This window comes from Ranitomeya imitator, chromosome 5, assembly GCF_032444005.1.
Source record: "Ranitomeya imitator isolate aRanImi1 chromosome 5, aRanImi1.pri, whole genome shotgun sequence".
In the NCBI taxonomy this organism is placed as follows: domain Eukaryota; kingdom Metazoa; phylum Chordata; class Amphibia; order Anura; family Dendrobatidae; genus Ranitomeya; species Ranitomeya imitator.
Window position 1 is genome coordinate 261808065 of NC_091286.1, and position 13862 is coordinate 261821926.

At 37.0% G+C, this 13862-nt stretch overlaps 1 protein-coding gene across 25 annotated transcripts in view; it reads left to right on the forward strand.

Moving 5' to 3' along the window:
* Window positions 1–13862, forward strand: part of LOC138637428 (titin homolog) — a 1151517-nt gene that overhangs the window by 605420 nt on the left and 532235 nt on the right. For all 25 annotated transcript variants that reach the window (XM_069726100.1, XM_069726106.1, XM_069726124.1 and 22 more), the window contains 6 exons: window positions 1322–1372; window positions 1883–1927; window positions 2015–2110; window positions 2833–2883; window positions 4180–4227; window positions 8370–8414. In XM_069726100.1, coding sequence (XP_069582201.1) covers window positions 1322–1372; window positions 1883–1927; window positions 2015–2110; window positions 2833–2883; window positions 4180–4227; window positions 8370–8414 — 336 coding nt within the window. The remainder of the gene's footprint in view (window positions 1–1321; window positions 1373–1882; window positions 1928–2014; window positions 2111–2832; window positions 2884–4179; window positions 4228–8369; window positions 8415–13862) is intronic.

Consider the following 13862-nt stretch of genomic DNA (forward strand, 5'->3'; position numbering starts at 1 on the left):
ATTTTCTAATAATTGTGCCAACAGTTTTTGCCTTCTCACCAAGCTGCTTGCCTATTGTCATATATCCTAGCCTTGTACAGGTCTATAATTTTGTACCTGGTGTCCTTAGACAACTCTTTGGTCTTGGACATGATGCAGAGGTTGGAGTATGATTGACTGAGTGTGGGGACAGGTGTCTTTTATACAGGCAATGAGTTCAAACATATGCAATTAATACAGGTAATGAGTGCAGAATAGGAGGTCTTCTTAAAGAAAAACTAACAGATCTGTGAGAGACAGAATTCTTACTTGTTTAGTAGGTGATTAAATACTTATTTCATGCAATAAAATGCAAATTAATTATGTAAAAATCACACAATGCAATTTTTTTAGATTTTTTCATGATTCTGTCTCTCACTATTGATGTGTACCTATGATAAAAATTACAGACTTCTCGATTCTTTGTACATGGGAAAACTTTCAAAATCATCAGTGTATAAAACAATTATTTTCGCCACTGTATGTGAGAATTTATTTTTTGCTGGGTGAAACAATATTTTTTATTAGTAAAAAAAGGAGATTGACTTTTCAGAGTAGACTGCGCTGCTGTTTAAAGTTAGCAGTTCCAGAGTGGAATAACAATTTTGTAGGTTTTATTTTTTCGAGTTTCATGCTCACACATAACTATTTTTAAAAAAGTCCTTTTCCTAGCGGGGAACTTCCCGGTCACAGGCAGCAATGTCCATGGTTCAGGTCTAGCACACACTTCCCTGGACCATGGTTCAGGTCTAGCACACACTTCCCTGGACCATGGTTCAGGTCTAGCACACACTTCCCTGGACCATGGTTCAGGTCTAGCACACACTTCCCTGGACCATGGTTCAGGTCTAGCACACACTTCCCTGGAGTGCTACCTCTCCAAGCACACACTGAACACTGAAATATGTGGTCTTCAGTCTTTTAAGCCATAACCTTGTGACTCCTCCATTATGTGACTGATCACATGACCTTGACATCACACAGCTCCTGTTAGGACTCTGCAGGTGGAGATACGGTGGACATCCTCTAACCCGCTCTATGAATGTCCACAAAAACCAGCCCATAACATAATCTTCAATCAATCCCGCCAACACGTACTGTGCTGAAGGAAACTACTCTGGTTTTACATCACTGATTCCATCATGCGCAGTGACACGTATCTCCCATACATCACTTCCCTGGTGACTCTGTCCTCTGTCACAACATATATATATATATATATATATATATATATATATATATATATATATATATATATATATATTGTATTCCATGTATCAAATTATTTGTGATTTATTTTTAGACCAAGAACTGGAAAAGGAGGAGGAAAAAGTTGTTGTACCATTACCAGCAGGTACAATTCAGTATTGGAAATATAAGAATATATTATATATTGGTTTAGGATTGTAGATGTTAGCTTAATTGCTTGAAGCTGACATTTCATTGGTTTATTTAGTAGGATACTTTGATCTTCAAACTTTAATCTGTTTTTTTTAATAATAGGCTAAGGATTACATGATGACATTTTGCAAGCATCCCTCAAAGACATTCCAAATACTCTTTTAGTAAAATATCACAGATAATAAATTGAGACTGTAAACCACCGAGTAGTATCCTCTTATTTTCATAACTTAAAACAAATACATTGGGAGAATAGAGCATTACACAAAATATAAGAAACTTAATTATAGAACTTGGTTCAGTCATGTTTCCTTTTGCTCATTGCCCGTTTTCTCATGTACATGTACTTGGCGGATACAAGCATTTTTTGCTGCTAATATGCTGTATAATATATCTAGTAGTTCAAATTACTTTCTTGGTATGTTAATGATATTTTGTTTTTGCTAAACTATATTTATTTTAGAAGCTGAAAAGGAAAAAGAAGAGAAAGTTTTGGAAAAAGTTATAGGTAAAGTTCATATGTTTTACACTGAATTTATCATATTTGTACAAAAAAATCATAAAATAAGTCATATTGATTACTGTTCTTCTCTAGAGTCTGAGCAGGAAAAGGAAGAAGAGAAAGTTGCTGTTCCCATTGTACAAACCAAAATAGAAATTGAACTTGAGAAACCACTTCCACCAGTTGCAGGTGACATCTTTATTTCATTACAGTTAATTTATTGTACGCGTAATATTAAATAACTACTAATAATTCTGTAAGAAGGGTGCTCTTAAATGTGTCTGCTTACATGTTTATTAAGTCATTCTAATAGAATACTATGAATGGGCAGCACGTAATATATGGCTGCCTATCATTTCCTAGGGTGATAACCTTGGATCCAACATGTTACATCTGACAGCTACATGGTATTCATCCTGTCATCCATATTGAAAATGGTGAATTATCAGTTTTGATAATCTTTTTAAGCCAAGTCATAACCCCCATTACCATTATATTAATGAATCTTGATAAATTTGTACTTATATGTATTTCGACTTCTTTTAAGAAAATCCAAAAATGCTCCAATGTGTTAATTTTTTTATACAATTAGTAACTTACAATTTTTATGTAAGAGTATTTTAAGTAATGACTAAAACACATTTGAATCAATTCTGAGAAGTTTGTAATTGCTTGAAACTAATATTTTAATTACAAAGAGGGTTTGAGGACTTACTGTGATTTTGACAATTTATATGTATGATTCTTCCAAATGGTTTAATTTACTTCTTTAATGAACCAGTTTCCCCACAAATACTTTACCATTATGAAAAGGTGTTGTCCATATCATCTAGTACAATTCCCAATTTTGTACAGTGCAACTTTTTTTTATCTAGTTCAATACGTTTCTATGCTCTTTTAACTTTTTTCAGAGCCAGAAAAGCAGCTAGAAGAGAAACAAATTATTGAACCACAACCGGAAGGTAAAAGTAAAAAAAAAGTTGAAAAAAAAGGATAAAATGCAACATACTGTATTTAATAAAATACATTCGTCTTTGTTTTGGAGCTTGTAAAAGATAAGGAAATAATCAGACAGGTGTTTGTGTTTTACAACCTAAAAGTTATTTATTTCATTACGAAAACATGAATCCCTACTTGGCAGCTGTGGAGGTGTATACGATGATGCAGCCAAAAATCTTCAGCATAGTTTTGCATTTGTTAAGAATACTCTGGGGTTTTAATATAAGAGCTGCTCTGTGTATTGAAAACTTAGGTTACTCTTCCCTGCTGTTCATTGCTTTCTTTCACTCTCATTCTGATTAGTTGAAAGGGACTTGTGACTTGCTCAAAAAAATGAGCCCTCAGCTCCCTTGATTCGGCCATTTTTTTCTGCTTTGTGCTCTGTCACTCCATCTTACCTTTATTGCTTTTGGAGCACAGTATGTGAATTCTCTGCTTGTAGTCCAACTGGACCATTCTTCAGAGTCTTCTCTGTGGGAGCGTGCTCTCACCCTTCCCTCCTAGGTGTTGCTAATTACAATACTGATACTGCTAGATCAGCAGATGAGCTCTGATTACTTGCACCTAGGAGGGAGGTTTGAAGGTGCACACACCCAGAGAAGGCTCAGAAGAATTGGCCAACTGGTCTGCAAACAGAGGTTTAACATATTGAGTTTTCAAAGCACCCAATGTGAATACCTGTGCAGTGGTCCAACACAGCCCAAAATGGAAAAAGTCCACAGAATTAGGGAAGCTTAATGACTTTTACAAGGTCTCTAAGTTGTTTTTTTTTATCAAGTCACTGGTCCTCTTCAAAGCACAGAGTGAAAAAATAAAGCAACATGTCCTTCTGCCATCTCTTCTCTGTCTTGTATTTATTGTGTTACATTAAAAAAAGATTTTGAAGACTGAAAGTTGTATTAATCCCTTCCTGACATGGTGAATTCCCTTTCATTATTTCCTCTCATTTTCATAAGAGCCTTTTTAATCTTTCTGTCCACATATCTTAACGAGGGCTTGCTTTTTGTGAATCTAGTTGAAGTTTTGAATTACATAATTTTATTTTATAATATATTTAAAAATGGGAAAAAAATCCAAATGCGGTTCAAATTCTGCAAAAAATACAATTCTGTGTTTGTATTTATAGAACTGCATTAGAGCATATGGTGAGAATCAGAGTCTAAAGCAAGTCCTTTTACAATTATTATATTAGAACTATAAGTACCTACATATATGCAAAGATCCAGATCAAATCATATCTTGTTACATTTTAATTTCAGAACCTGAAAAGGAGAAAGAAGAGAAATTGTGCCTGCCAATAGCCAAAGGTACTGAAGATATTTTGACACTTTTACCTACAATTTTCATTTTTTTTGCTAGTTAAAGGGAATGTGTGATTAGAAAATGATCTATTGTTTAAATCAGGTTCTTTTTATGTTATTTGTATTTCAAAAGTTTGACAATTTTTTATATCACTAATTTTATTTAAAAGGCACAGGTGATTTTTATACTGGCCACTGGGGCTGTTATAGACTTCTATATACAACCGATAACACAAGATCCACAAATTACAATTGAATTAGTAACAACTGACTCTGCTACCACTCACTTCGAAATGACCCTTGCATACGCTTTTTAGATGCTTCAATACAAAAGTTAGGGCCAGAATCTGTCTGTTGTTACTAATGTACATATGGATTACCTGAAAATGTAAAACAAGTCTTAAAATATTCCCAGTGTGAAAATTGCAAGAGTTCTTATTTTTATTTTTAATACATTTTTTATAAAAAAAAACATTACCAATTATAAAAAATAACTCAAAAATCTAATTTAAATAAAAGCTAATGTGCTAATGACATATTCCTTTTAATTCTCATATCACAGATTAATAAATGATAGTGCCACAATGGTCTATTGCTCCTAATATTCCAAATGTTCAGGGTAATCCACAAAGTTTTAGATTAAAGGTCACCTAATATTTGCATGTTTTTCTGCATCAAAGTAAGATTTTCTATCAAGGATACAGGAAAGATATATATCTTTGTACCGTGTTAGCCAGTTGATAAAAAAATCTTTTTAGGAATTTTCACTCAGACCTTATGGGGCATCATAGCACAGAACCAGACCCCAATCAGAGGACAACAAAACATTCACTCCTTATCTAGGATCTTTCGAATATTTATGGACACAACTGTTTATCACTCTCCCATAATGACAGCTCTGTGCTGTGTTGTGTATAAATATGTGATTCTTCAGAATTTCTTTTAGTCTATGCCTGATGAAGAGACCTGTGTAGTCTCGAAAGCTTGCAATTTGTTACAATCTTTTCAGTTAGCCATTAAAAGGTCTATCGAGGATAGAATTTCTATGGCTTATCTATTAACTGTAATTTCCAGTGTATTTAGAAACATTGCATTTGGCTTGTAGTTTTTATTTCAGTATTTTAAGAATGAAAGGGTTACTGACTTATGTAGATCATCTATGCACGGTGTCTTATTGGAGGTAGTTATCTTTAAGTCAATGGTAAAACTTGTGACAACCTGATAATGTTCTGTGGCTTAGTAAAGAGTCAGAAATTGACTTGTATGTTAACTACCTGCAATTGGTAACAACTGTGAGATGGCTTTCATCTCTACGAGAAAAGGAACATTTGAAAATTAAAAATATAGATTTTATAACTATGTACTTGGAAATGTCAGGTTTAATGGAAAATTAATCCTGTCAAAAATCAACTAGTCAAAAGATATCTGTGAACTGGTCTTATTCTGATAGAATAGGGCCAATATCCATGTACCTTCCCAGTCTATTAATATCAGTTCCCAGCTGTCTGCTTTGCGTTTACTGCTGTTGTGGGGTCCCCCCTTTTTAATGACCAGCTAAGACAAAGCAGACAGCTGGGAGCTGAAATTAATAGGCAGGGAAGGACCATGGGTATTGTCCCTTTCCCAGCCTACTGAGACTAGCCTTCATCCATCCCAGAAATGGTGCATCCATTAGATGCAACAATTTTAGCACATAGCATCAGCTCTTCCAATTGCCCTGGTGTGTCACAATCGAGGTAATGATTTTTTTGGGTTGATGTCAGTAGCTGGCGCTGTCATCAAACCCACAAGTTAAGAGAGGCATCTGTCAGAGACCCTCATTACTGATTCAGCAGTCAAAAGTAAAAACACGCACACAGAAAAGTCCTTTATTTGAAACAATCACTCACTGACGATGTACTTCTTTTATCTATTTGTTAAAAAAAATAATAATCCACAGCAGTCCATTGTAACACACATGGAGGTTTGATGATGATCCCATCTTCCTCATCCAGTGTATGGAGCCCAGTTTATAGAACAAAGCTCCATAAATTGGAGCATTAGTCACTCCTGGGTCTCATACTGTACTGCTCAAGACCAGGCCAATTCTGCTCCTGATTACCAATCCACCAGGGCAATCAGGAAGAGCTGAGGCTAAGTGCCAGAATTAGAACATCTAATGGATGCAACATTTTTAGGCCAGCTGAGGGCTTGTATTATTAGGCTGGGAAGGAGCCAATATCCATGGCCCTTTCCAGCCTATTATTATCAGCCCCAGCTGTCTGCTTTGCCTTAGCTGGTTATCAAAAAATAGGGGAAAGCCCGAATCATATTTTTAGATTCATTCCATTTTTAATAACCAGCAAAGGCAAAGCATATAGCTGAGGGGCTGATATTTATATGCTGGGAAGGTCCATGGATATTGGCCCCTCCCCAGCAAAATGTGACCAGCTCACAGCTGTCTGCTTTCCTTTGGCTGGTTATTAAAAATAGGGAGACCACACATCCTTTTTTCTTTTCATTATTTATTTATTTTACACTGCCAGGCTGGGTCACTGGGTGCGCCGACCTATTGCAACCATGCTATTATTTGGCATGGCTGTGATGGGGCTGTAAGTGCCCATAGTCTTAAAGCTTGCTGATTGGCTGTGTTTCAGCCTGTCAACAAGATTTGTTAGTCTGAGAAGCTCAAACATTAACAGGGACAAATAGAAAGAAGTTCGTTTTCAGGGTTCGAAATTGGACACTAGGCGTCCGGTATGAACTCTGAACTTTACCGGTCAGTTTCGCTCATCCCTAATAGAAAGTCAATAGCAATGCATTCATGAAAGTATAAAATATATAACTAGGTAAATATACAGTAGACTATAGGATATTTGGGTTTTACCTGTAAGATGTTACCAAAAGTGTAGCTGAAGGGAGAGGTAAAAGTTTTATTCTCCCTGCAGCCGCTGATTCCAGTCAACAGGGTGGTTCAAGAAGCAATTGCATTCATCATTCACTGCACAGTGAGCACACTGTAGTCACTCCTCTGCGCATTGATTGACAGACTGCTCTGCACAAATACACTGCACACATACACTGCAAAGCAATCTGTCAAGCAATGTGCCAGGGAATAATTACAGTGCACTCACTGTATAGTGAACGAAAACTGTAACAGCTCCCTGTACTGCCCCGATGACTGGAAGTGAAGGGCTGCAGGAAAAACATAACTTTATCCACATTTTCAGTAAGTGTTCGCTCACACTGGCATATATTCTCTCATACAATAGAATCGGGCTGACACTCGGATCAAACTCTGTCAACGTTTGATTGGAGCATCATCTGTGTGTGATCCGATTCTCACATGAGAGAATTGCAGCACAGGTGTGCAGAAGATGGATACCTTACTTTCTACATCTTCTCCATTCTCTGTGTTTGCGGTAATCGGATTACACTCAGATGATATCCGAGTGCAGTCCCATGTTTCACACGCACCCATAGACTTGTATGGATGAGCCTTGTATTGGAGCCACACACAATAATGTGCTGTGATTGTTCTCTCATGCAAAATCAGCACTAGAAAATAATCACAGATGTGCACTGCCCCATAGTATAACATTGGGCCAAGTGCTATCTGATTGCTAAACAGGATTCAAATGCTATAATCTTAAATATTACCAATGTATCTGCAGGCAAATAGCAAGTTTTGGCGGTGATAGTTTTTTTAACAAATGTCTCTGCATGTTTTTTATGCACATGCACATGCGGGAGCATATACAAATATGTTAGCATATTATAATTAAAAATTTCCAGCCAAAGTCAATATTTTTCAAGGATTTATTCACGCTTTGTTTGTTGCTCATTGATAAATTTGTTCAGGGAGAATGAGTTATTTTTCTCCCATCCATATGTATTTTCTATTCACTGCTAGTAACAAAACACAACTCACAGACACATCTAATGTTTGTATTCTTTGGAAACTTTGTTTTATCGATCATTTAGCTCCATGCAAAATAGTTAACCCCAAGTTCTGTAAACTTCCATATCTAATACTATAAATTTTGTTTGAAACCCTAAAGCAGCTACTCAAAATATGTCTACTGTAAATGGTCGAAGCTTTTTGAGCTTGCAGTAAAAATGTTATTTCCTTTAACTAAAAATGTAAAAAAAAATACATTTTTTTTCAGAGGACAAAAAGGAGGAAGAGAAATCTGAACTGCCGATACTTACAGGTATTTCCGGCTCGTCGTTCTGTTAGCTAAGAGTTATTCCAGAAATCTTTCCTAATTACCGATGATAGTATTACTGGGTATATTTCTTGGTACTATATTTTTGCTGTATAATTGGATTTTACATTGTAGGATTATAATATGATAATTGACAATGCCTAATTGAAATGTTCAAATTAGCAGCGTGCTGGTTTTAAAGCAGCATAGTGTATTCAAACTAGGTGGAGAATCATCAGTCCTGTCGGGTCTGCATTTGACAGTCAGGAAACACTGATATTAGACAAGAAGATTCTATAAAAATTGAAATTTAATCTCATCCTGGATGTCCTTGAAATGAACATAAAGATTTACTTTTTCCAAAAGAGGTCATATTGATGGAAGTTAGAATAAGTGATTGGCACGTCATGGATGCTCACCTGGCACAGCAAGTGTTCATGCTGGATTTGCTTAGCTGCACCATAATACTGTCCTATCGGTATGTGCCTCACACAATGTTACACCAACACTATTTGATGATCTAAAAATAAACTGAACATAAAAATGTGAAAGCTTTTTCCATACCTGATTTTTTTTCCATAATCCCTATCACATAATACAAATTCTGCAGCTTTCTTTATTGTACTTTGTATTTTTGTTCATCATCACTTTAACATCTCTACATGTTACCAGTCAATGTAAAAGTGTGTGCTTACATCCAAAGTCTTAAAGAGTTAAATTACTATCTCTTTATTTTTTTATGGTGCATCAAGTCTGCATGCTATCAATATTTAACTGATAAAATTAAAATTAAATGCGTGACACATTATTTTTAAAAAAATGATATCTAAAAAAGTGTGATGACACAGCATTTCTTCTTAATTATGCCAGATGTAAATTGTGTAGGCCCAGAATCATAAACTGTTGTCTGAAGAATTGACTCGTCTTGTAGGACGAATAATTACCTCTAATATTACCTCCTACAGTTTATTTTCTGCTATCTTTGCAAACCAGTAATGCATGGCCACTGAACAATGATGTTTGCTAAAATGTTGATTACATACATTGTCCATGCTAGACAGTTTGTTGGCATTCCAAAACAAAGGAGGAAAAACTATGCAAATAGATAACAGAATAAAACAATGCAGGTTGGCCTCATTCACATCTCTTTCTGACCTCTGGATGCTGTTTGAAGGCCAGTTGTGAACTATATAAAGAGACTTTTTCTTCTGGTCCTTGTGACTCTCTACAGATCAGCTTAGGGGACTATGGCTTCAGCTGGAAGAACACAGGACTGCTTCATTGACCATCAATGAAACCCCAGAGACATCTTAAAGAATCCAGGTTTGGACCATTGGGTCACCTGGCCGCATAACTCACTGCTCTCAGTTAGCTTCCTAAGCTTGTTATTACCTCCACGCTGTGGGGCCTGCCAAAAGTGGGGAACCACTGGTGGGGGTATTTGGCACTGGAAGCAGTTCTAATCCTGGCAAGTCAGCGGAAGGGTGAGGCTCTGTATTTTCACCATCTTGGGTATTTGCTGGAACTCTTCTATATGCTATTGTGTGTTGTTAGTTCAGTAAATTATTGCCACACTGTTTTACCCTCACCCTATGCTGTCTGAGTAGTGTTCTGCCCACGGGGAGAGAGAGCAGGTGTTCAGTGGTATGAACCATGCTCCATGCAGTTTTTCTAAAGACAGTCGGGCCAGCGGACAAGTGCACCCACTGACCCCTGTGTCGCCACAAAGTGCTCATAAGAAAACATATCTTATATATAATAGTGGATGCATCCTTTTGTCTGAAGATGGGATGAAAATACTGTGTTTGCACATTCGCAGACAGAGTGTCTTCAATAAAATGTCACCAGATATTGCAGGGCATGTTTACACCGCCACCATTTAATTGAAGAGCTCTACTACAACATCAACAAAGCAGTGCGCATGTGACAGGCCATTACCATTATCCCTATGGTCAGCACATGCGCACTGCAATGTTGATGTTGTAGTACATTACTTCAATAAAATGGCCCCGGAGTAAGCGCTTGTGCATAACCACGATCTCCGGCGCCATTTTATTGAAGATGGGTTCAATAGCTAGTACTATATAATTTCACAGAATCAACAGTCAGACACTTTTGTATTCCCCAATAATTAATGCAAACTGGTTACCTTATTATTCTTTTTTGTGATAATAAGCAACTTGACCACAGGTTGAAGTTGACTTTTTATATAATTCTCATAAACTGAGCTGTGGGTATCCCATATGTCCATTGAATTTTATGGTGCATTTAGGCAAATAAGGATCACATATATGGTATATCTTGTTGATATGCTATTGATACGTCAATTGAATGTGTTACCCCCAAAATACAATTTAAATTGAGCACACCTGATGATGGCTGAAGAATAGCTGAACCATTGCATTTGGATCCTAATATAGCTGACTTAAAAGTTATTTAGAGTGCTGCTTCTAATATTTTTTTCAGATACAGTTTGGTGTATGTAACCAAGTCTATCAGGAAAGGTACACCTGACTACCACACACAACTGCTGTTCATAACTTGTTATTTTCTACTTAAGATTTTACTGCTGCAAATATAATATTCCAGGTAGCTGACAAATTGCTTCATATATTCAGTTTAGGAAACTAAACACTTACATACTTCTTATCTTCTCAGGTTCACTGGACTGTAATAGTGGAAAAGCTGGTGTCAAGGCAGCTTAAGTGTCATAGCTATGGCCATACTATATTTCTAATAGAGCTACCATAGAAATTAATGAGCTCATGAATGTAAGGCTAGGGTAACACCACAGTATCTTCTCTCATCTGACAGAATTGTCCTGATTATGCTAATCACACTCTGTTCACACTCTGATTAGAGTTTAATTAGAATGTTATCATAGTGTGATCCCATGAGATGAACAGAGAAAAAAATATCCTCCATCTTCTCCACTCTGTCAGTCCATGAAAAAAGTTTGCTCTCAGATGTCATCCAAGTGCAATCTAATTTTTTCCACATGCTCATTGACTTGCATGGCCAAGAGCAATCCTAATATCGGATGCAAATCGAGCATGCTGTGATTTTTAATGCAAACACTGAGGAAAAAATCTGACATGTGCAAGGCCCCTTAGAATAACATTGATGTGTGTATGATCCGATGTTTTTTCATATTGCGCTCGGACCGAAAATACGGTCATCTGTACAAGCTCTAACTATGTATGCCAGTGATTCAATGTGGAGAATACATTTCAAAACAATTTGAAAACACAGTCAAAAATAATTCCTTTGCGCACTCCACCTCAAAATATAAGAATATCCAAATACATCTCTAAGATATTCATTTTCCAGGGAAAAGAGGACCCATTGCAACAATATAAAATTTATAATTTTATTATATCATATTAAGTTAATATTTTAAAAATTCAAGCAGGTAGAACCATAGTGGCTTGCTTGCTTACAATTCGGTTAAACAAATAAATACATCCCATGTACCATGCCACATCAAAAAAAGGTGCACAAAGACCATATATAGAGTATAATCCTTAGATTCAAGGTTTTATTAATGAAATACAAATCACAAATTGTTAAAAATTAGAACTACTGGACACCACTCATCCAGGGACAAAATGTGACCAGCACATCAATGAATGCCTTTTGTATAAATGAACACAACAGCAATTTAGTCCATAACCTATCAGATAGCACAATTTATAGTATATTCACTGATATAGACAATATAAGTCTAACAGTGCAGCTCTATGTAAACATAGCCATCTTAAACTTGATACATATAAAGTGCATAGTGCATATTATCATGTCCAAAATAGACCGCTAAGGTGCATAGTCACACTATAGATAAGAGGTGTGACATACTTACAAAATATAGACAGGCAGTGTGCTGGTGACAAGTCGTCCCCGCAGCCCAAATGCACGTTTAGTCAAGACTTCTGATTTATTTTCTGGCAATGTGCTACCGGGTAGTTTGGGGAAATATGGGGCTATTTTTAACTGTTGAATGTCTGTATATGTATGGAGGCGTATTGTGTCCCGTTTTTATTGGTGCATGTCCAAGTGAGGGGAGGGGTTTGCACTATATGGTTTGAGTTGAAACACTCCTGTACTGTGCTTGAGAAAGATCTTTTGGATCAAAACATTGCCACAGGAGGTGGAATAAAATGCGATTTTTTTCACTAATGTTTGAGGTGCTGTCTTTTCTACTACTTGGTATGCAACTCTACAGCTTGTCATCCAGCAGAGACACTGAGCACCATATGCTAGCACTGCTGAGTGTCTCGCGGTGAACTTCTATAACATCACTGACATCACCGCAAGAGTGAGAAAGTTCTCATGCTCATGGCTCTATCAAAAAGGGCCTGGAAGTTCACAGCTAATGAACTCAGTTCAACTCACTGACATCGGTGCGAGTGCATTGGAAAAGTTGATGACAGTGAGTTCAACTGAGTTCCTTGGCAGTGAACTCCCAGGACCTTTCTGATGGCACTGAGAGTGTGACAACTTTCCCACTCTTGTGGCAACATCAGTGAGGTGACAGGAGTTCACCGGAAGACACTTAGCTGATCAAGCACGCGCAGCTCAGGGTCTCTGCTGAATGGCAGCCTGTATAGTTGCATCATGCAACAATGCATGATAAATCTCTACTCACCACCTCCCTTGGCAGCCTGTTCCACTCATTGATCACCTTCACTTTAACAATATCCAATCTGTATCTTCCCCCTTTCAGTCTCATTCCATTGCTTCTCATGTTTTCATGTGCAAAAGAGAATAAGGATGACCCCTATACACTGTGCCATCCCTTCAAATATTTGTAGACTGCTTTAAGTCTCCTCTTAGCCTTCTTTTTTGCAAGCTAAACATTGCCAGATCCTTTATCCATTCCTTGTAAGACATCTTTGCAGTTCGCTTACCATCCTAGTAGCTCTTCTCTGAACTTGCTCGAGTTTTTCAATGTCTTTTTAAAATGTGGTGCCAGAATTGGACACAGTATTCCAGATGAGGCCTGACCTAGGAGGAGTAGAGGGGGATAATTACTTCACATGATCTAAACTCTATGCTTCTCTTAACACATTCTAGAACTGTGTTTGCCTTTTTTTGCTGCTGCATCGCACTGTTGACTCATGTGCAGCCTGTGATCTATTAGTACACCAAAGTCTTTTTCACGTGTTTTTGCTTAGTTCTATTACTCCCATTCTGCACATGTAATTTTAGTTTTTCTTGCCCAAATGTAGAATCTTGCATTTCTCTCTGTTAAATACCATTCTATTAGTGTAATAGTGGTGGGGAGGAGGGAGAGCGAGGTTTGCAAGTTTACCATGTTGTGGATCCCTGGATTAATGTTTTAGCTGGAGTTCGTCCTGAGGGTGTCGCACCCGCTGGTGATCACAGACAAATAGTGGAGGAAAAGGAAATGTGTCGGCACATCCATCCAGGATATAAGTAAAATCTTTATTGAAA